This window comes from Drosophila ficusphila, unplaced genomic scaffold (genome assembly GCF_018152265.1).
Source record: "Drosophila ficusphila isolate 14025-0441.05 unplaced genomic scaffold, ASM1815226v1 contig_414, whole genome shotgun sequence".
Taxonomy (NCBI): domain Eukaryota; kingdom Metazoa; phylum Arthropoda; class Insecta; order Diptera; family Drosophilidae; genus Drosophila; species Drosophila ficusphila.
In genome coordinates this window covers 18,103,789-18,126,770 of record NW_025064328.1, presented here as the reverse complement: position 1 = coordinate 18,126,770, position 22,982 = coordinate 18,103,789, and the positions used below count along the sequence as shown (strand labels likewise).

The window sequence follows — 22,982 nt, the reverse complement described above, 5'->3', positions numbered from 1 at the left end:
GTAAACTTTTTGCTTTTGTTTTTATTTTCTTTTATTTTTATTTGTTCACGATTCTTAGACAGAGTAAAGTAAATTGAGGTGGAGGGACTTATTTCCCCATACGCTGGATGGACCACTCTTGCTGGCACAACGGGCAGCGGTTGTTCTGCTTCACCCACAGCGACATGCAGCAATGGTGGAACGAGTGGTTGCACTCGCCCCAAACCACCACACAATCCTGGCGACCCATCACATCCCGCTTGTTGTCCGCCTGGCAGCGAAGGCAGGAATCTAAAAAGGAAAAAATAAATCGGTGTTTAGTTGGCAGATATACACCAATAAATACTTAAAGATTATTAAAGATACTTGTAGATAATATAAAAGTGTTCAAAATAAAATATGTTTTGTAAAATCTCTCCTAATTGGTCAAGAAATATAATTCATTGAATTTAAGTAACTAATTCTAATTCGATTGATGTATCATCATAAGGTGGAACCCCACATTTCGTCTCTGTCGGCATTATGGAAATCCTCTTAATTGAACCAATGAGATGGGTTGAAAGGGTCGAGTGTCTCGGAAGAACACTTTAAAAATAGAACGATACCGTCAAAAGTGCAAACAAGTGATCAGCAAGTGCTCTTGGCAAAACGCGTCACTGGCGGCTTTGAGTTACAATTAGCTAAAAACAAATTCAAACTTCTGCGCCACTGACGCAAATGAATCTTTGACACCAGAACGATTTCCTGTGAATTGATTATGGCCAAAAGCTATTGAAAATGTCCTCCGATTGCAGTTATTCGATATTAATGTTCTTGACCAGCGGAAATGCCTTCATTCAGTAAATATTCACACCAAATTCGGCAAAAAAGTTCATTCAACAAAAGGTGGGCACATAAAAAATAAGTGCAAACTTAATCACAATTCAGTAAGCCTTCCCCCGCTTTTAATTTCAGGTGTTTCGGTTGATTTTCGGTGGGAGAGGTCACTGTACTTGGCGGCCAGAATTGGGAACGCATCGGTTTTCACTGGCGATAAATATTTTTCTCAGAACCACCGCCGAAATTCGACAAGTCAATGCAAAAATGGTTAATCAGTGGCTCAATTTATGTACAGAGTGAAAATTTAATTGGTTTATATTTCATTTTGAAATAGTCATCCAAGAAATTCTTACTTTAGAAATATACGTTAATTTTGACAAACTTATTAATTTAAATTCGTATACATAAGTACCCAGTTTCAGAGATGATTGTTTTTATAATATTAAATAAAGTTATGTTTAATATTTATTTAAAAATAGATTTTTTCTGCCGTGTAACGGGCATTACCCGATCCGCTTGGGATACCTGCTGCAGGTGTTGGTGTTGACATTTCGAAATACGAGCGCGTCGGCAGAAATTTACAATACACCTTCGAAAACGACAATCAACAGAACAAGCAGGTAAGGTAAATGCGTCGTCGTCGGACGGCCTGTGAGGCATCACGTATACGCCGCTTTGGCTGCCGTTGCACTGGAGAATTCTGCTGACCCGGAGAAAAGTAAAAACAACGATAACCATACTTCAATAATGAAAAAAAAGAACGAACACGCGAATCGTACACCCAGCGTGAGTCAAGGAATTATGTTTTTTTGGTGTGAAAATCGCCTCACCATTTCCCCTGGTTTTAGCACTTTTGGGTAAGCGAAAAACGATCATAACAACAGGAAATTGTTAACATACTTCCAAGAATTTCATGGTTTTTTGTAACTGAAGTAGAAGTCAATAGCCATTGGTCACGAACTATGGCTCTAATCGAGGGCTTAAATGCGTTCTATCCGCAAAACTGCTGGACTGCTGTTTTTCTGGGTCTTTGAACTATTGAGGGGTTAATTCTAGTTAGGAGAAGAATGATTACTAAATTGTTTTTAAATTTTATAATAATTGTATATTTATCTGCTATCTGATTTGGGGTTAATGGGTAATGTTGTTTTCACAATTCAAAATTGATTTGTTAGTTTAGCCAAAGGCCATTAAAAGATCAATTCAAAATGTTGCGGAGTAAGCTAAGCAGCTTAATATTCGTTTATTTTTTAATGCAGGACTCAATGGTAAGATAAGTTTATTAGGTAGTTTCTATTATTTATCAAATTTCTTATAGGCCACTCGCCTTTTGAAGTTCACCAACGTCAAGTGCATGGATCTGCCAACTTCCCGTGGTTTTACCAAATACGAATACTGTCGTTTGAAAGTGGTGCGCAGGAATCAGGTGGAACTCTCCCTGAAGGTCAACTTGCTGCAGATTCCCATCCGCAACTTGACCGCCAGACTGCAATGCTTTCAAAGGCGGGATGGATATAGACCGTTTATGTACAACATTCTGTTCGATTTTTGCAAGCTGATGGCCAGCAGTAACTACCAGTTATCCTTCGAGCGATTTATATTCGATGCCATCCGAAAACAGAGTAACTTTAATCAAACTTGTCCGTGGAGGGAGGTGAGTTTAGGTTTATTATTATAAAAGGTTTAATCCTTATTTCTATTATTTTTCAGAACCACATGACTGTTCAGAATTTTGCCCTGAATTTTAGCCAGATTAGTATGCCAGTGCCCGCCGGAACGTACCGCTTGGATTTCACCTTCTATGCCTACGGCGTCGCCCGAACATTGACACAGGTGTTTTTCGAGAAAGTCGACTGAAACGCGGGCGTCACCAAGTTGTTCTTAGTTCTGTTTGGAGCGCCCTAGATTGCGTAAGTTAAGAGCTCCAAATACCAAATACACTCGATGGAATGGCATCGCCGGTTTCAATTTGCATACACCAACGATTTGATTTCCTTGCCGTAATAAAAGTCTGTGTGGCAAGTTAAAGTCAATCAAGTCAATAAACAATTACGGGCAGTGGAAAATTTTTTAGAGGGCTCGGCCTAGGCACAGTGGAAGAAATAAAGTGTCCCGGGCAGAGGAATTAAATATATTTCGCTTTCAGCTCGTGCATAATCAATCAAACAGCCGTCCGGAGGCAGTTTTCATTCAAACAAACACCCGTATGGCAAATTGATTCATTTAGGCAGAACGATATGGAATACCCACGGTACAGTTAGCGGAAAAATATGCGCACCAATGGAACTGCGTCATTGCAAATCTTCGAATCTGCGAACTTCTCGCTCTACAATCTACAAAGTATTCTTCGAGTTCAATTGCCATCGTTTAGCAGTTTTTAGCAGAGGCGGGGGCGGGGGCGAGAAGGGGGGCGTGTCTGGGAATCTGGAAAGCAAGTCGGGCGGATCGGTATTTGACTCCGTTTATAGGCCCATGCATATGCATTAGGCAAATCGACAATTGCGTTCGGACCGAGTTAATTGCACAATACTCGTACTCGTACGTATTGGCTGTCGGATCGCCGACAAACGAAACGTGACAATGTCGCGCCCACCTCAGCCGATTTGAGCCAAGCTCGAGCTCACCTGACTTTTCGAGCCGGAAGCTGGTCGGTCGTCTGGCTGCCTGGAGTTCCTAAGTCGAGTGGTCTCAGGGCGTTCGATAATGTTTGCCCAACGACGTAACGATAGTTCGGAACTGTTGTACGTACTCAAAGTACAGATTCTACAGATCTTTTTACCTATGAAACCTCATAATTGGTATAAAGAGATTTTGCAAACCAATTATAAAATTAAACAAATTCAAAACCACTCAAAAATGCCTCCAAAAGTATGCTACGATTTGTGTACAATTTTGGTTCGATTGATAATTGCCAAAATAAACCTGAAGATAAGTGGTTTTTAATGACCGTTAAACCCATATACCCCTTGTATTCCACAGTGAGTCGGTGGATCGCCGGCTAAACCTGTCCGACATACCTGACAAAATCGTTACTGCTTCGAGTTCAGGTCTGCCGATACAAGTCGACAGCCGACCGATTAAAAATTCCAGTTTGCTGCACCTGACCAGACACTCGCCGACTGTATAGGTTAAGATATATGTATAAGGATAGGCGAATCGGACCGGATCGGAATCGGAATCGGAATTGGATCTAATCGAGTGCACGCCAATATGCAAATGCGAAATGTCTGGCCGTTATGCAAGTATAAGTTCAAGGTTGGCGGGTGCATTGGCGAATCCGTCTGGGAGCGGGCCTAAATATAGCCTTTAAATCGTGGCATATAGCGAGTGCTCGATAAAATTCGCACTTGGGCACCCGCCTTTTCCACACCTCGATGGCTATTTTATCGGGGCGGCAATAAATGCGTCTTATCGGTGCAGCCGTCGATTCACCGACAAATTGGTCACATGCTCGCCATTATTTTAATATTTTATTTATTTTCTAGTTTGCTTAGCGTGTCACGTTGCACTTGCTGCTATCTCTTTCGTTTGGCTCATTTCGTCTCTTTCCCCCCTGGTACAACCCGTTTCGCATTTGCTGTAACGGTCTCGCTTACGTGACGTCATGCACGGGGGCTTGTCGCCCCAGCAGCCAGCAAACAAAACAACAACAAAAGTGAAAAAAAAAATGAAAATCAACCAACGAACGTGCCCCCAAAACCCGCTCTTCATTCTCTGCTCTTTGGGTTTCTGCTCTTAGCTCTCGGCTAAAATCCTCTCTTAAGTGCATCCTCATCAAAAAAGAGTTGCTTTATTGAATCAATCCCCTATACCAAAAAATTGGATCATTGCATTTTGTAGTGGTTAAAAACTTCTTTATAACTAACCGAAATGTTCACTACATATTTGTTTATACAAAATATTTTTATACAAAATATTATTGAAAGTCAAATTGTGCGATTTAAACATTTATCTTAGCTTGTCAAGCTTTTGGAATTTTCGTAAAAACAAATAAATAATGGAAATCTTTAACTGTGACACGTGGAATCTTTTTGTGAGGGTGATGTTTTCAGTCATATCTTCAGCCAGATCACACTGCGATATCGTTTCGTGGAAAGTCGCACATGTGACCGAATTGAAGGTGTGAATGTTAGTGGATAAACGTTAATTTTTGCAGAGTGGTCGGGCGGTGAGTAAAATAATTCAGGCATTTAGAAGAAATTAACAAGCCAAGAGCAAAGGGATAATGCCTTGGGAGTGTACTACAAAGGCTAAGATAAATATTATTTTATAGTTCTAAGACCAGGCAATTAGTGGGTGATCTTTGATTGGGTGTACAAACAGTTGGTAAGATTTAATCTCAACCACTTGCTTGCTAATAATTTATTTTTAAACTTAGCAAGTAACATCGTAGGTCACTTCCTTAAAATGTGTACTACATTCACTGTTATTATTCAGAAATAAAAATCATAACAAATATTTGGAAACACAATATTTTGGCACCAACTTTTCAAGGTCAATGAAGAAGGGCATTTTGAGACCGGAAAGACCGAACTGCAGAGAAAAATCTCGAGAACCTTTCTGCACTGCATATGGTCTGCGAAACTGCAGATACCATACCAAATGAAAGATTCAGCGTAGCAATTTCTGGCTTGTTCCACTTACGAGTGGGCAATATCTGGCACACTCAGATACTATACCATATACACACAGATACCAAACGTACATGACCGATCACATGTGCAGAGATCGGAGAACGAGGCGAACGCGGTGCAAACTTGAAATTTATGGCGATCGCCGAAGAACCGAATCGATGGATGGGTTGGGTTCCCGTTTCTCAGGGGGGTAAAAATAAGAGAAGTGTTTCGATGTGAGGCTGGGGTACTTTCTCACTCGCTCTCGCACTCAAAGATCACTTGCAGTCGCTGAATGGAAAATTTTGATTTTCGTTTTTGTTTCAGAGGAATTTTTTGAAATCTCTGCACTCCTGCATTTGGTACTGTGTCGCTGTGAGTAAATGCCGCGGGTAATTTTCCATGAAATTTTCCACTGACCCTAAATTGGTACTCGCACTCCCCAGACATCTGTTTTCAACAGATCTCTTGCAGTGTCTCCCCCCAAGTGTTTAGTTCTGTTATCAGTATTTGCGTTCCGAAAACCAACATAATTTTACCGGATCTTGCTGACCTTGCTTCGGGTTTTTGGCACGCTTTACATAAGCCATGCGATTCGGGCAGGTGCAAGAAGGTGTCATATGAAACAAAAAGTCAATTCAAAACAGACTAGGGTTTGAAATCTAATCCTGTACAGCTGCAGTTCCGGGAAATTAAGCGCTCCACTGGAAAAATATAGAATGTTTCTCATTCTTTATATTAAACGTTGTTAAAAATGTTTTCAAGAATGCCTAATGTTCTATATTTCTATTACTATAATTATGTATGCATTTGTTTATCGCCTTTTTCCCCCTGCTAAAAGCCCAGATAATCCTAAACTCCGACCTATGTCAAAAATCTGGTTAGAACAGCCTTAACCCACTGACAGCCTCGTGACTTTCAGTCGGCGTGGGTGTGGGTTTCCGACAAATATTGACATTCCCCATCATCCCGGGTCCGGGTCTGTTCGCCCTGATCTGATCATTGCACCGCCCGTGGCGGGTTCTGTTTGCTTTGTCCCGATCTCGTGGCTCCGTTGCTAGCGGGAAGAAGCTAATGTCAGCCGTAATGGCCGGCTAATTACCTAGTTTACGTTAACTGTAACTGAATTACGGGACTGGCTTTTGTAACCGTAATAATCCCAGCCGCACGCCAGCGTAATTTTATGACAGATTTCTGTGGTGCAATGGCAAAATATGGAAGGGATTCTCAGATGCTTGCACGCAGTCAAAATATTTGAGTGAAATAAATAGAAAATAAATTAGACTGCATATTCTAGATTAAATGAAAATATTTAAAACAAACAACAGCTGTTGCAAAAGGGAGTAAATAAAGAAAAGTTGTTTTGCGAAATGGCACACTTGAATTTTTCCAGGGTTCCTTTTAGCCTTAAATTTGCTTTGGCGTGAATATGATTTCTGAATTTTATTGCCGTCCTTAATTTGAAAGGTTTTTGAAAATACAATTTTATAGGGAGGTAAAAAAATAATATATATAAATAAAAAAAAAACAAAAAATGTTACATGCCCCGGGTGAGGCTCGAACTCACGACCTTAAGATTATGAGACTTACGCGCTGCCAACTGCGCCACCGAGGCTATGTTCTTCGCCCCGACGGATTGCAACTTGAGACTGGCCACGTGGCGAATTCTCGAGCGAGAGTAATTACGGGATTTCGGATTAGTTAGCCCGACAGGCTTTTGTTTTTGTTTTTGTATTTCGAAAACGAAACGATGTCGAAATTATTTGCAAAGCGATGAACATTTTTGCACGTAAGTCAAGGCTATTATTTATTACTTAGCACATAATGCGCCCTGATTCGAACAATAAAAGGTTCTATTGACATTTTTGAGTTTTAACTGTTGACTTTTCTGAGCAATAGACATGCTTTGGAATGTTTGGTGCTTAATAGATGGATATAGGTAAACTTCCAGAAACTATTTTACAACTTTTTCGCAAACCAGTTAATTAGCACATTTAAAACAGTTTTATTAGTGTCAGCAGACTATCGTACGATAGTCTGTTACCCCTTTTCTTTTTCCATGCCAAACGGAACCTATATTTTTTACCCTCCAAGGAATGCGCATATTCATGAGACAATTTATAAATAAACGCCATCAATTAATGCCGCCAAAACCAGACTCTGTTAAGTATTTTAATCTTTGCATACTGGCTGGCAGACTAAAACCGTATGACTAACTAGTCAAGCCAGACGCCGTTGATCGTCGTTTCGTGTGTGGGTTTATTCCTACATATATGTATCTCGTGAATATCGTGCATATATGTATGTAGAGTTGGGTTTTCTATTAGCGCTCTGACGCAACTTCGCAACTTTGAACTGGTCACCGGCGGCTGGTGACAGAAATTCCGACCGACAGGCGAACAGTGCGACTTTGACCTTGGCTGAAGGGCACCGGTCTTGCCATTTAGCTCGCCTTAATTACCTGGATGTCTGAGTACCTCTTGCTGTCTCACTTTTTATCTGTCAGTACACAGAAAAATATTTCAATTAGCACCTGATACTATAAAATGTGTCGATTAGATTCAACATTCTCAATTTTTTGTTATACAGCAATTTATACATTTTTTATATAATTTTCCCTAAATGTAACTCAAAAATAAAAAATATTATTTTTAATCTTATCTAAGTATGTCTAATTTTTTTCCGTATATAACTAAACAGGTCTCATGTGCACACGTGTTAGTTGTTGTACTAGGTAAGCACTTCCCATTGAAAATTAGCCGTGTATAAATAGAAAACAAAAGTCAAATTCTAATGATTAGTTGGCGAATAGAGCTTTTTTCGGGAGAAACGAAGAGCTTTTACTTGGGGGCAGCGTTCGATCGATCGTCGGATGTATCAATGACTTGGACTAAGTTTAAAGTACGTGCTGCGATTGTAAAAATTCTTGCAAAACCAAAGTGTTCGTCATAATCGGATCTAATCAGCAAATCAAATTGAAGGTACCAGGCAAAGTCTGATTGGAGAATGTAGAAGTAGAGCAAAGTCACCGTGTCGAGCTTTATTTTGCGTAAATGTAGCTTGTGTGTGTGTTGGGGGCTCTCTTTGTATTAGTTGGAGGCTCGTCTGGTTTGCCAAAAGCAGCAACGTCACCACACACACATGAGCACTTGTATATTCAGCAAAATACATATTAAGTTGATACGTGCACAAAAAAAAAGTGAATATAAAAAACAAAACAAAAATTCTTTATGTCTATATGCAAGAATTTATGTAGGTTCTTAGGTTAATATCAGAATTACATTTATGTACTTTGTTTTTTAATATTATACGGTACACATAATATATGACTCATCATATCATACAAATTTTGTTGTTGCTTATTTATGTAAAAAACGAAATACTTTTTGGCTGGGCGCGTGATGAAGAAAGCAAGAAGAAAGATAGACGGGGGCGGCATCACATGCTTAACTAAACTTATTGGTCTCTTTTTGCATTACATATTTTGATATCTTAACGCTAATTTTAGCTGCCAAAAAAGCGAAAAGAGCGCAGAAAGAGATCGTCATCACGTGTATGTGTACTTGGGGCCTCTCTTTTGGCCACTCTCTTGTTCGCTGAAATTGATGTGACTCCAATACCAATTAGATAAATAAGCTTTTAATGGTTTTTGCCATTTGTTTCAATTTGACTTTTGTCGAAGTTCTTTAATTAGCGCCTGGAAAATTTCCGCTCACGTCCAAGAATATGTGTTGGTTTTATTTTTACAGTGGACTCTCGCTGGGACAATCTGATGCAATAAATGCGCAATTGCATCAGCTTTTAAATCGCGCGCCTGCGCCACCTCACAAATTTCATAGGTTGATGCACTCTCTTCGGGTCTCTCTTTTTTGTTGTACTGTTGCCAGGTGCTCTACCCCTTTTTCTACCCTCCTTCTCTTTCCCTATAGCCCCCTCTCTTACTATACATAGTCGCCCGTCTCCCTTTGGCCCCCTTATCGTAAATGGTACGTGCTGCTGGGGGCTCGTCTCTTTTGGCATTTTCTGCGCTTGTTTCGGCATTTCTGCTGTGGTTTTCGCTTATTTTTTAAACTGGTGGAGCTATTAAAAATAGACCAAATAGGAAGTGGGTCTGTGATTTGCGAGTACAGTTCGGTAATTACGAGAAAGCTCCGTTCAAATTACGTCATGTGCTGGGAAACAGAACTGATAGGACTATCTTCCGAGAGATAAGTTAAAAGCCTTGAATTCGAAAAGCCCTTTTAATGCCAGCACCTCATTATGCTATATGAATCACGAAAGAAAGTGGTTTATTATAGATACGTGTTACCGATAAGCCTCGATTTTTCTTTACAGTGCTGATCCAAATGCAAAACTTCAGTACGCCCTTACATATGTGCAATTATTTAAAAGTTCATTGCACTTTGGGTTTTTTCACCACTCTAAATTCCTATTTCGCCAGCTCATTTTCTCTTTCGTTCCCTCACTCGATTCCTGCCAATCAAGTTTTGTTTTCAAACATTTTTTACTTGACCTTCCCCAGATCGAGAAACGGCAAAATCCATCAAAATTTTAAGAGCTTTGCTATTGTTTGTGTTATTACTTTTTCTCCAATCCGGCTGAGCCTTGAGTCACTGCAAAAACACAAGACCTCCGCTCCGCTGCGAATTGATCGCAACTTAGAGTCGAGGGCAAATGACGGTCGATGTGGTGGAAATTAAAACGCCGAAATGCCAAACGCGTGCTACGAAGAATCGTGATTAAAAACTTTCCGTTAATTGTTCAAAATATTCGATCAGAGGCGGATAGCAGCAGGGGTCCCATTTTGAAAAGAGGGGCTTGTTAAAAACAAAAAATGAAATTAATAACGAAATCGTGGGAACTTGCTAGAATATAAGCTGATAAAATTGTTATCTGTAACATTTTAACTGATGGAAATTGGTTTAGATTTAAAGGTTGTAATCTAATATGTGACCAATAATAGCTAAAGTTAGTAAGCACTCAATGCATAAACCAATCAATCTAAAGAAAAGTCGACTGCTCATTAGTTGAGAACCTAACAATCATATTGTTGAAATGCAATTCTGCGTATTTATGGTTGGTCAGGGTGACCCCGTGTGACCAGTCAGTTTAAAGCAACGCCTTGTATCCGTATCTGTTGCTGCTCGGTCGTATCTGTATCTGCAAATAAAACAAAACCGGCTGGCGGGCTGGTACTTGGAAATTGTGTCGTCTCATTGCGCGTAATGTTTATACCATGTTATGAAATAGAGAGACGAGCCCCCCGCGCTTTTTGGGGGCGCGATTGGCATTTTAACCGAACTCTAAATAAACCAATAAAATAAAATAACAAACAATCGAGAGTGTCTCAGAAACACGAAGCACTTGTCCTGGTTAATTATTTGCCTAATGCTCATTCCCCCCATTTCATCGAACCATTCATCATCGTTTGTTTTGGTTGCACTTGCGTCAGGCCCCCGAAAACTAAACTGAGTGAATTGATATTGACTTCGACTGGCGGACACATGGAGTCGCACGCAAAATGTTTCCCAAGGCTTCCAGAAATTTGCACGCGCCTCAAAGTCAATTTAATAACAATCAATTGAAAATTTGTGTGTAAATAAAAATCAATTGGCAGGCACTCATACAATGCCACCGAGGAACTCTCAGCATCCAGTCCGCAGCAATTGGTCATTGAGCATAACATAACCATAACTATAACCACGTAGCGGCCAAAACAAATCAATAAAAATATAAACTTTAGTAAGAGGCAAGCGCACCGACTGCGCATTTATCCTTACCAATTATTTCTGGTTGGTAACCATAAACACTTGCATTCTCAAGGAAATACATATTTATAGTTTACGTCTGTCAAGAGTCATTCATTAGTAAAATGCATGATTAATGTCTGGTTTGTTTTGGGATTTTTTATGAGATATAAGTTTTTTTTTTTTTTTAATGATCTTGCTAAACTTAAGGGGGGGGTAAGGTTTTAAAAATTTTTTTTTTACATTTTTATTTTTATTTTTTTTTTCTGAATGATTAATATGTCGAGAACATTGTGTAAAAATTTTGAGTCAATTAAAGTCAAACTAACGGAGTTACAGCGTTTTAAACAACCGTATGTGGGCGTATTTTCACGTATAAAAATACTTTGAATCGATTTTGCCGAAGACGTTATTTTGAAAGTCGGTGAACATTAGAACTCAAAATCTACTGAACCGATCCTTTTCAAATTTTTAACACAAATTCTCAACATAAATACGCAGGTAATCAGGAAGAGCTTTTTTTAATTTTTAATTTTTTTCTATTTTTAAAAAAATAAATTAACAGCGATTTTTTAAGCTAAAATCGCACTTTTCACTTTCAAGTGCTCCCAAAAATAGACAAAAAATAAATTTAAAAAAAAACTCTTCCTGATTACCTCGGGAAATTCATTATCTTTACAACGCATATCACATTTTATTTTTAAGATGATCCGTTAACGCCCTATGATGTTCACCGCAGAACAACTTTTTCTTTAGGCGCTTCGGAAGATTAACCGCCACAGGCTTATTTCTTAATATTTTTTAATAACTTTTTTTTCTAATACTCTTCAAAAGTTAAACAATAACATGTAATTAAGCTCAATAAAATAAGCTTACTCATTTTGCCGCAAAAAAAAAATCAAACATGGCCCTTTTTTTGGCCTTTAAAACCTTACCCCCCCCTTAAATAATTCATTACTTTAAATGTGGAACGTTTGACAATTTCCTTTTATAGAATATGTATGACTGACCAATGTAAAATTTGGCATATTGGTTTTAATTGAATCGTTTCAATGGAACCGAAATTATCCAGTTTTAGGCTAATTTTGTCCTAGCCTATTTTAAAGTAGGGTTAAAATCTTGATAATATATTTACAACAATGACAGAAAATCAAGGATCTAGGACTATGGTTAAGGCAGGATACTCCCTCCGCGAAGAGTATGAAAATGGGTTTCGGATGGTGCCACTGGGTCGCGAGTCGCGACTTCTCTTTAAGAACACGCGTCATTCTCTCTCGCAGCCTCCAAATTGCAGGAGCAACAACAACGACCCCAGAGACACCTACGACTAGGAGGCGTCCCACGCACACTAAGAGACACAGGCCCACACCGACGGGCCCCATTCATTCATGCCTTCTTTTCGACCTTCGCTCGGTGGAGCTCTCTCTCTCACAAAAAACCAACTCTCACCAACTCACCAATACAAACAGAAAATGAGCAAGAGACGGCGAAGAGAGTGCCTGTTTTACCGTTGGGGAACAACAAAAGCTCGAGCAAATGTCTCTTCTTCTTCCGCAGCGGAATCGGTGTGCGCTATATAAGCGTTGCGCATTCGAATCTCGAACTTCAGTGCCACAATAGTGGGATATAACATTTAGTAGTTTGTTCAAAGGTAAAAAACACAAGAATCGCCGCAAATTTTATCTGAAAACGAATAGCGAGAAAACATAATTTCAAACGAAACTCAGTGTTACATTCCAGTTGGTTATTTATAATTTAGTTTCCGAACAGTTCCGGTCGCTACTTTATCGCGTTTCTTGAAAAATTTGAAACTACTTAAATAAATACAAAGATAAGAAACCACAGTCTCTAGCCTGTCTGGCAAAAACGTATAAAAAACTCGCCAATTTATGCGCATTTTTGCATACTGCGTCAAAACTACAAAATATTTATGAGCCGAAATTTTAACGAACCTGCTGCGGACTACAAACTATTTTACGTAATGTGCGAAAAAATGTTGTAAAAGCAGCAACAAACGAAAAAGAAATGACAAAGACTATTTTGCCAAGGGTAAAATGCAATTTTCGAGGAAATACATAAGAAAAGTCGAGAAACTTTTGGGAGAGTGGCGACCGTGAAAATTCTTAAATTTAGACAAGACACTTGGTTTTATCTCTTACAATTTTGTATTGTGCAGTGACTGTGAGTGCCGCGCAAAAAGTGAAAACAAAGTTTGAAAACGGACAAAATAATGATTTTAATTTAAAATTCAAGTGTGGGCGTTCTTTTTCGCTAATTGAAGCGAATTTGCTTATAATACTCGTCTGGCGGCTGCCTTTTGTTAATTTTAGTTTCGATTACGGTTTTGTTAATCTGCTGTCAGCATGAAAAACGTTTTTTAAAAATAAAACTGGCCGCAAGATCATGACGAATACGAATACAAAATACGAAATCGCAACGTTGCACTGTTGACGTAGGCTTCGCACCTGTGTGGGTTTTGGCTTGGCCTGTGTGCGCGTGTGTGTAAGAGTGGGGTTCAGTCGGCACGTGAGTTGGTTTATTAAGAGAACACGCGACAGTTGGTTAAAGAGCGGTTTGACTTAACCAGGGCTTAAGAGAGCGTCAGCGGGAGAAACGTGCTGCGATCTCTTTGTCTCGCAGGCCCCCAAAAATATGTGTCATTTGCCGCCCACACGCCCACTCTGGCGGCCTTCAAGGTCAATGGCAACTTTTAGCGCCTTTAGGGAAAGAATTTGCATATAAACACACAGGCGATGCAATTGCGTTTTAGACGATGGCACGTTCATTTAACAATTAATTTAGTATTTTGAGAGAAAACCGCACACAGAAAATATATAATTTGTTTGACTAATAATATAATTACATTTTGTTATTTTTTCTTGCAAAAATAGATTATGTTTTGATCGATTATTTATAGATAGCGAATGATATTTCACAAAAAAAATAAAATAACAAAATATATTTCTTTCCATGAGACTGCAATTAACCTTTCGGGTGGGAGGCCACGCCCCCTCACCAATGAGTGGGCATAACGTTATGTCACGCCTGACGATATTTGCACGAAAGCCAAATAAAGAATTGAAAAGCAGAAAAAAATGACACCCACTTTCCCAGTAATAGAATGAAAGAGATAGTGGAGAAGAGACGGGCGGAAAATTGGTAGCAAAAAAAAGCATAGAAAAGTCGTCGACGTCATGGCGCCCACACAATTTCCCGGGCATCACATGACGCAAAAAAAGTCAAAATGAATACAAATAAAAAAAAACCGGCAAAATTTGACAAAACCAAACAAATGAAAATATTTCAATATTTCCATTTTTTCTTCGATGCGCTCATTAATCAGCTAATATATGTACACAGGAAAGGCTGTGGAAAATTTTTGAAATACGTTTTATATTTTTAACTGAACTGCCGCATGCCGAATATAAAAGATCATAAATAAAACTCACGCCGCCGGGCAAAACAGCCACACACTTAAATTTTTTTCGTGAAAAGTAAATAAAAACAACCTTACGGTGAGAAAAACAGTTTCTTCGATTGTTGCCGCAAAAGTTGGTCACATGTGGAAATCAAGGACGTCCGACAGCAGAAAGTGGGTGTGTTGGGTGCTGAGGGGGCTCGAACGTTATCTAAAACCCAACCCATAAATTTCTTGCCGATAACAGCTCAGACATCAGACGATTTTAAGTAGACAGGCTACAGCTGATTCATTGCATTTATCTATATCTTTTCGAGTGCCTAACTATTTTCGCACCAAATTATTAGGCTGGCTGGTTGGAATTTTTTTTAGACGTCTGCCCTTAATACTATATATAGCATTGGCATATCTATGAACTTCGAGTGCGCAATTATCAAATCAAATGATAAAATCAATGTAATTTTCCCAGACTATTGAAGTGGCTGATTTCATAATAAAGCGAACAACTAGGTTACCGAACTAGGTTAATTTATAAACCCTTAACAATTTATTTAGACCTTGAAACTAATTTTTAAATATTTTTCTTTTACTTACAGCAAAGACAAAGAAATCATTTTAATCGGGAGAGGAATACATTGTTTACTGGTCAAGTAAAGACAGCAAAACAAGTGAAAATCTGAGGCAAAACAAACTCCCCAAGGAAAGCGACTAGTTCAAGTTCAGTTATAGAGCTGTTGAGCTGATAAGATGAGCGGACGCGACAATAGAGGAGCCGGTGGCGGCGGCGGTCATCAACCGCTGAGCAGCGCCATGGGCAAGCTCAAGGAGAAGCTGACCCGAGTAGGTGTAAGTATCCCAAAGAACTGTCTATTGGGGTAGTCCATTAGAAATGAAATTCCAATCAAAAGAAATACTTGAAAAATTCTAAACATTGAGATTAACACTGTTTTGTTACTTGAGTTACTTGACTAAGAGTACTGAGAACCATCAATGCTTTAAATTTAAATATTTAAAATTTTGTTAGTAAAATTTAATGTTGAAAACCAGATTTAACGAGAGCAGCATCAATTGCGCACATGCCTGAATATGCTGGAATCTTGTTTAACCTTTGAGATTGAGATTTAAGAACAGATTGAACACATTTCGCTTTATCGCAATGTTTTCGGTCCGTTGGCAGCGGCTTCTTGATGGGATGGAGAGGTTTAATGCTTATGCCACGCTTATGATTCGATTTAATTAATTCGCGACTGTCTCTCGATTCGAATCGATTCGATCCGCAGGACGAGCTGGGCTACCATCGTGTGGAGAGCAACCTGTCCACCTCGAACACAGCCACCAGTTTGGACACAATTCTGCCGGAGGATCCGTTCCTGTTCCCCCAAGTGTCGCCCCAAAGGCATCCACAGACCGTGAGGACACAGCGCCTGCTGGAGGACGAGCCACCGCTGTCGTTCCGTCCACTTTTAGAGGACGACGACATCAACGAGCCACCGACACAGCAGCAGCAGCAGCACAGGACTCCGCTGAGAGCCAGTGGCAGCTTGGAGCTGACCCCCCTGCCGCCACCGCCCACATCCCTGGAGATCCGCGAGCACCGCGATCGCCAGCAGAGGAGCGCCCAGGGCGACGACTTGCAGCGCAGCAAGCAGAGCTTGAAGGGATCACGGGTGTCCTTCGAGCGAAGGGACACCGGAAACAGCAATAGCAATACCAATAGCAATACCAAAGCGGCCGAGAGCAGCGACGAGGACAGCTTCGAGGAGAAGCGCAGTGGCTTCCAGCAGCAGAAGGCCACGAGTGTCGACCACAAGGGTATCCTGAAGGACCTCAAGCACATCTTGGCCAACGACAACCGGCGGCAGTTCCAGGCCAAGAAGCACGTCTCCCTGGACGTGAAGGGCACCCGCTTTCTGCAGGACCTGCTGAAGGAGTCCTCCTCGGAGGAGGAGTTCCACAAGACCCGTCGGGAGTTCCAGGGACGCAAGCACCAGAGCTTGGACCCGCGCGTCACCTTCAAGCTCGACAAGGTCCTTCAGGGCTCGAGCACCGACAGCGACGAGGAGGGCGAGGACGCCGAGCACAAGCGCCTGATCCACCGGCCCAAGGACATCACCAAGCCGGTGATCATCGATCTCAAGGATCTGGAGAGCGAGAGCGACGAGGACTTCCTCACTTCGCGCCAGCACTTCCAGCAGCAGCGCTCCATCAGCACAGATTCCCGCAAGAGGTGAGTGTCGTCCACATGCTGATAACTGATAGTCAGGGACCAGAAACAAAGAATGACAGCATTGGGATGGAAACCCCCGATGGGTCAAAATCGGGGGTTATCTTGAACACGTTTTTTGCGTTTCTGGGCAGAATATATACATAATTCGAACAGGAAATGTAGAGCACAGAAGCTACAAATTGAAAGGAAAGTAAGAAGTATATTTTATAACTGATAATCTTTGGATACCTCCTTATCTTTGTGGACGATTCGCACTATCATGTTCAGGGAAAGCAGTCACTAATCAAATATTTCCCAGAACTGATAAGTTTTCGAAAAGTGAGCCATTGAATTCCAAGAAAGATCTATAATCAGTCAAAAAAGTGTTTCCAGACAACATAATTCGTTCTATTAATCCTTTCATTTGCTTAGCTCAGTTTTACATTAAATATTGAAAGAAGCATGTTAATCAGGGCTCAAAATAGATAGTATGCTAATCAAAATAAAACCACAGCAAAACGTGAATAGTCAGTGTAATTGAATAGTTAGCTCCTCGCATGTCCAAGATTGCCCTCAAGCTATTTGCGCACTTTCGTTGATCAATTTAATCCGAGTGGCATACAAATTGGGAACCCGTGACGCCGCTCGGACTATTTTGAGCGATCTTATAGTATCTCCGGCTCGGGCTGATCCGCCGTACACGCGCCTACGCCTACGCAATGAGCCGGACAATAAGTGACTGTTAGCGAAGGCAACCTTCCGAGCCAATCCGAAACTGACACGCAATTTTGCAACCTCTATTCTTCTCCTCCCTCCCCCTCAGCCGACGACTGTACGAGATGGACGAGATGGGCAACAAGCGCGGCGAGAACATCCGTCATGCGGTGCCCTTCGTGCGCCAGATAACCGAGGATGGCAAGCCCAAGCTGGAGGTCTACCGTCCCACCACGAATCCCATCTTCATTTGGACACAGGTGGGTCAAAACGCACATACACTACGCAAAAATATCATGCTCATTAAAGGGGGATTTGAATGTTTATGTTGTATATCTAGATAAAAGCACCTATTAGGTTCAAAGAATTATTTTTCAATTTATGAGAAACTATCTGAAACCTTTCTTTTTGAATACTACTTTTGCATTACTCGTAAAGCATATTTTCTGCGTGTACTCCTCCGGGGGCGACATATCGAAGTCCAAGGGGCGGTGGAGGACACGCATTGTCCGCTCGTTAAGCTCGTTGGCGCCTCCCGGGTCCCGGGATTATGAATGGCACTAATGCGACCATAAAGCACTCGTTGAGCAATTTAAGGGGCCTCCAGATTGAGCTGCGAGCGTGTGGGCCATTTCGAGCTATTTTCGCACGATGCCGCCGCCGCGCTCATAGCAAGTCTGAGTCGCTCTTGCCTTAATTGAAATTAACGCATTTAGTTATGGCCGGACTAAAAATACCGCTAGCCGGCTGATGGATGGATCGTATCGGAATAGATTGAGCATACAGGAGAGGTGAGGAGCCACCGCGGACAGTCGAGCCTGCAACTTCCGCCGATGTTTGGCAGTTGCAGTTTGCACTCGAGCTGGCGACGTTCGCTGAAACTGAAACTGAATCAGAAACAGCTTCAAACCGCTTTTCGAAATCCGGCTTATCGCCATTGTCTTTGTCGCAGGAAAACAAACTGATAAGCTCGCTTCTTGATCAGTCGCTTTGGGAACAGAACAGAACAGAACAGAATCAGAATCTCCCTCTCCTCGCATTGGCGATATCGATCGATCAGCCATTCGGTGGCTTCGTGTACGTGCCTGAGCCGCATAGAATCACGGCGAAAACTGTTCTCAAAACTGAAAAACTAGCGAAAATGCAACTGCCGCTGCACTCGGGCAAAATGACAAGTTTCAGTTGAGTTTTGACGAGCGAACGCGCTGAAAGCATTCCATTCCAAGGAGCTAAGTGAAAGGCAGCCAGCCAGCCAGCCAGCCAGCTAGAGCAAGCTACAGCTTAATCGGCTAAATCGGCGACCTCGTTTCGCCAGCCAAAAACGGTTTCACTTCGCGATTCAGATAGAGTCACATCCGCATCATGAAGATCCTAATGCGCGCGGACACCCATGTGTCCTTCTCCGTGCCCGTGGAGGAGCCCAAGGCCATTTGTACCTTCTCCCAGGTGCCTAACTCATTTAATTCCGTATATTGTTTGCTAATCTACTGGTGCTTTAAGGATTTTCCCATACACTTCACATTAAATTCACTTTAGGAAGCAGTTACCTTTACTAATCTAACTTTGAACCCTTATCTTTCCAGGTCCTGGCTGCCTTGAGCGTCTCACTGGGTTCCCTCGTGGTCGGATTTTCGAGCGCCTATACTTCCCCTGCTCTTGTGTCGATGACCGATAGGAATATCACCTCGTTCGAGGTCACCGAAGATGCTGTAAGTACAGTTTACGCAGACAACAACCTGTTTCCTAGGAAAATGTTGAGCTCTTTGTTCTCGTTTTTCAAGGAAATATGTTACTTAAAGTTCTTGATATTACGGAGAGCTTAAAAACAAGCTTGCAATTTTCATATGATGTAATTCTTCTCTAGAAAACGATTTCAAATTTCTACCTAACCCATAAAAAGCTCCTATATTTTTATCTAATCACCCGAATTTTTTTGTTCTTTTAGGGCTCCTGGGTTGGTGGCATCATGCCACTCGCTGGATTGGCAGGAGGCATAGCCGGTGGACCTCTAATCGAATACCTGGGTCGGCGCAACACCATCCTGGCCACGGCGGTGCCCTTCATCGTGTCCTCGCTGCTGATCGCCTGTGCCGTGAACGTGGCCATGGTTCTGTGCGGACGATTCCTGGCCGGATTCTGCGTGGGCATTGCCTCGTTGTCCCTGCCCGTTTACCTCGGCGAAACTGTGCAGCCGGAGGTGCGTGGCACCTTGGGTCTCCTGCCCACGGCGTTCGGCAACATTGGCATCCTACTCTGCTTCGTGGCGGGCACCTACATGGACTGGTCGATGCTGGCCTTCCTGGGAGCAGCTCTGCCCGTTCCCTTCCTCATCCTGATGTTCATGATCCCGGAAACACCGCGCTGGTTCGTGAGCCGCGGTCGCGAGGAGCGCGCCAGGAAGGCTTTGGTCTGGCTGCGTGGCAAGGAGGCCGATGTGGAGCCGGAGCTGAAGGGCTTGATGCGCTCCCAGGCCGATGCCGATCGCCAGGCCACGCAGAACACCATGATGGAGCTGCTGAAGCGCAACAACCTGAAGCCACTGGCCATCTCGCTGGGTCTGATGTTCTTCCAACAGTTGAGCGGCATCAACGCGGTCATTTTCTACACGGTGCAGATCTTCAAGGATGCGGGTTCCACCATCGACGGCAATGTCTGCACGATCATCGTGGGTGTGGTCAACTTCTTGGCCACGTTTATTGGCATCGTGCTGATCGACCGGGCTGGCAGAAAGGTGCGTTCGAAGAAGCTCACTAAATGAGTCTGTTTCTTATTGGTTTTTGCTTCTTTTAGATTCTGCTGTATGTTTCCAACATTGCCATGATCTTGACCCTGTTCGTCTTGGGTGGCTTCTTCTACTGCAAGGTGCACGGTCCCGATGTCTCCCACTTGGGCTGGCTGCCGCTGAGCTGCTTCGTCGTCTACATCCTGGGCTTCTCTCTGGGCTTCGGGCCCATTCCCTGGCTGATGATGGGCGAGATTCTGCCGGCCAAGATTCGCGGCTCGGCCGCCTCCGTGGCAACGGCCTTCAACTGGACCTGCACGTTTGTGGTGACCAAGACCTTCAAGGACATGACTGGTGAGTACTGCAAACTCCAGGATGATTAAGGAAAAAGTTTGTTAATGTGTTTATGTTTTTTCCATGTGCAGTTGCAATGGGCGCCCATGGAGCCTTCTGGGTGTTCGGGGCCATCTGCTTCATCGGCCTCTTCTTTGTGATAATCTACGTGCCCGAGACGCAGGGCAAGACGCTGGAGGACATCGAGCGGAAGATGATGGGCCGAGTGCGCCGCATGTCCTCGGTGGCCAACATCAAGCCATTGTCCTTCAACATGTAAACGGCGTGTTGCCAAGGATCTGAATACGCGATCAAACCAAATACTAGACTAGTGCCTTTAGTGCTTAAGAAACGTGCGAGCGATGTGGGTGCTCCTCGCGGAACGAGAGAACATTACAAGGACCCCCGTCGAGGCGCTCTAAAATTGTTAGTCCTAGCTAACTTGTAATGCTTAGCAAAAGAATTTCCTTTCTACACGCATAACTGTTATTATTATTTAAAATCATTAAGTGCATAGTTTTATTATGTAAATTATGATTTCTAGCACTAATTTGTTGACATTTTGATGAATGTTGCGTATATTAATCGGTGTAAAAAATGACATGAATCGTAGTTAGTTGTAGTGCAACAGAAACCCCCAAGAAACATACAATCTCCCTGAAAATACACCAATTGGCTATAAATCGAATATATATTGTACTATATCTAAGCCGTAAGTGTATCTATATGTAGACTAATTTAAAATACAAATCAAAGCAAATCCAAGTTACGTTTACTTTCGTCGAAAAATCGCTACAATTGAGTGGGAAAATACGCTTTGCATACGACCTTCAGAATGCGGTTTACAGTTCGAACAATGTCAGCGCCTCAGAAACGTGAGTTTCATTCCGAATATGTCCCCGCACTCGGGTCTAAATATATGTATATGAATGTCTATATACCGATTGGTTAGATGGCCATTCCAGAGGCACATGAAATGCAAAAATAGAAACGCATTTGCTCGATTTTGCACTGGCAATCATCGCGAAAATCGCGCTGCTGACGCTCGACCGAATCGCCTCGATAAGGGGGAACATTATTACATGGTCCTCGCGGCGGATCGGATCTGTTCAGGTTCGAGTCTTATCGGTAGACAATTAAGCGGCTGCAAAATCGAATAAACAATTGCGAAAGATGCATCCATGTAACGACTGGACGATTATGAAATGTTCCCTCTAGAAATAGGTGATATAGTATAATATTTAACTGATTTGCGTTAAGTCCTTTCATTGATGGAGTCAGTTTCAACTGGTAATGCAATCGCATGCAATCGACATCTGATTTGAAACTTGATTTTAAAATACATTTCGTTGTCACCAAGTGATAGGTCCCTTCAATGACGCAAATAAAATGCGTTATTGGTGGTTATAGAGGATTCTTAGATAACCCTTTGAGCCCATCAAACATATTAAAGCTTTAATTAATTTTTGTAAAAGTATTTTGAATAAATATAGGTCTGCTTCTTATAGGCTCAGCCAGAGATATTGAGGGTTCAACGACTGAGTTCCACAAAGCGAATCGGAAATACAGAATTGGGCCAACAAAATTGGGCAAACTGAATTGGGCAAACTTAACTGGGAAACCCAAAATCAGCAAATGTGAATTGGGCAAAGATTTGGTTAGTGCACTTTTTTAGCATTAGAAGAATCCATACTATCCAAAAAACCGAACTTTAATGATGATAAAAAAATTAGAACGTCGACGTTTGGAATAATTTTTTATTTTTATAATATCGATTAGAAAAATTCCCAAATGGCTCTCAAAATAATTTTATGCTTTGCCTCCTAAACTAATGTTAATGATTAATTATTAGGGCCATAAAGCACAATTGCTTGAATGTTGTAAGATTGCTCAAAAAGTTGTAACGCTTTTTGAAAGGGTATAAACTGCTGATTGTTATTGTTTGCCTTTCCCTTTGTCTTTATGGATTTGACATGAATTTGATTTTCAGCAGTTGCTGCCAGGGGAAACTAAATTCGTTTGGGAACCTTTTAAGTAATATTAGGACTGATAAAACTTAAAAATAAACAATTATTTACTTACCCATGACTTGAACGCGGCAAATGGCACAAATATCGCACTCGACATCCCAGCTCCACATCGCAACGGCGTTCCACTTCTTCAGGGTGAACATCTTGTTTCCATCGCCTTCCTCCGATGGTCGGTCCACTGAGTTTTCTGGATCATCAGCCATCGTAAAACTCCACAATTTGCAAAAAAAAACGCAGAAATTCGCAAAACCAAATGTAAACAAATTCGAGTCAAAAATCAGTGTGGCCAGACCAGACAAAAACAAAATTCAAAAACGGTATCACTTAGAGATGACACTGATTTCAGTCGATTACGCGGTAAGTTTGATTTTTGGTTTCCGTTTTCGGGCTCAGTTGAACTG

The 22,982-nt window shown here is 41.7% G+C and overlaps 3 protein-coding genes and 1 non-coding gene across 9 annotated transcripts; 2 read left to right on the top strand and 2 right to left on the bottom strand.

The window, feature by feature from the left end:
- Window positions 1–13: 13 nt before the first annotated feature.
- LOC108093778 (RING-box protein 2) lies at window positions 14–22,875 on the bottom strand. Of its 4 annotated transcripts, none has more exons than XM_017194050.2 (2): window positions 22,634–22,874; window positions 14–270 (listed from the first exon to the last, which is right to left on the bottom strand). In XM_017194050.2, the coding sequence occupies exons 1-2, from the start codon at window positions 22,782–22,784 to the stop codon at window positions 89–91; spliced, it is 333 nt and encodes a 110-aa protein (XP_017049539.1). In that variant the 5' UTR covers window positions 22,785–22,874; the 3' UTR covers window positions 14–88. The 4 variants fall into 4 exon arrangements, with proteins under 4 accessions (XP_017049539.1, XP_017049540.1, XP_017049541.1 ...); XM_017194051.1 differs by lacking the exon at window positions 22,634–22,874 and adding an exon at window positions 5,478–5,549; XM_017194052.2 differs by lacking the exon at window positions 14–270 and adding an exon at window positions 22,380–22,578 and having other exon boundaries at window positions 22,634–22,875.
- LOC108093600 lies at window positions 1,366–2,766 on the top strand. Of its 2 annotated transcripts, none has more exons than XM_017193725.2 (3): window positions 1,366–1,516; window positions 2,117–2,452; window positions 2,509–2,766. In XM_017193725.2, exons 2-3 carry the CDS (start codon window positions 2,153–2,155, stop codon window positions 2,653–2,655), a joined length of 447 nt encoding a protein of 148 aa, XP_017049214.2. In that variant the 5' UTR covers window positions 1,366–1,516; window positions 2,117–2,152; the 3' UTR covers window positions 2,656–2,766. The 2 variants fall into 2 exon arrangements, with proteins under 2 accessions (XP_017049214.2, XP_043064251.1); XM_043208316.1 differs by having other exon boundaries at window positions 1,367–1,655.
- On the bottom strand, window positions 6,954–7,026 carry Trnam-cau. Its single transcript has one exon. It is a non-coding gene; the product is annotated as a tRNA-Met (tRNA).
- LOC108093772 (facilitated trehalose transporter Tret1) lies at window positions 12,751–21,316 on the top strand. Of its 2 annotated transcripts, XM_017194042.1 has the most exons (8): window positions 12,751–12,809; window positions 15,173–15,422; window positions 15,857–16,803; window positions 17,606–17,756; window positions 19,080–19,205; window positions 19,442–20,227; window positions 20,287–20,572; window positions 20,644–21,316. In XM_017194042.1, exons 2-8 carry the CDS (start codon window positions 15,324–15,326, stop codon window positions 20,829–20,831), a joined length of 2,583 nt encoding a protein of 860 aa, XP_017049531.1. In that variant the 5' UTR covers window positions 12,751–12,809; window positions 15,173–15,323; the 3' UTR covers window positions 20,832–21,316. The 2 variants fall into 2 exon arrangements, with proteins under 2 accessions (XP_017049531.1, XP_017049532.1); XM_017194043.2 differs by lacking the exons at window positions 12,751–12,809; window positions 15,173–15,422; window positions 15,857–16,803; window positions 17,606–17,756 and adding an exon at window positions 18,676–18,942.
- Window positions 22,876–22,982: the final 107 nt, after the last annotated feature.

Bases quoted from the DNA above. Each gene is read 5' to 3' on its own strand.
- LOC108093600 (XM_017193725.2), top strand. From the start codon at position 2,153: ATGGATCTGCCAACTTCCCGTGGTTTTACCAAATACGAATACTGTCGT. The intron at 2,453-2,508 runs GTGAGTTTAGGT...ATTATTTTTCAG, and splicing joins AAACTTGTCCGTGGAGGGAG to AACCACATGACTGTTCAGAA.
- LOC108093772 (XM_017194042.1), top strand. From the start codon at position 15,324: ATGAGCGGACGCGACAATAGAGGAGCCGGTGGCGGCGGCGGTCATCAA. The intron at 17,757-19,079 runs GTGGGTCAAAAC...TTATCTTTCCAG, and splicing joins CCATCTTCATTTGGACACAG to GTCCTGGCTGCCTTGAGCGT. The intron at 20,228-20,286 runs GTGCGTTCGAAG...TGCTTCTTTTAG, and splicing joins TCGACCGGGCTGGCAGAAAG to ATTCTGCTGTATGTTTCCAA.
- LOC108093778 (XM_017194050.2), bottom strand. From the start codon at position 22,784: ATGGCTGATGATCCAGAAAACTCAGTGGACCGACCATCGGAGGAAGGC. The intron at 271-22,633 runs GTAAGTAAATAA...TTTCCTTTTTAG, and splicing joins TTGCCGCGTTCAAGTCATGG to ATTCCTGCCTTCGCTGCCAG.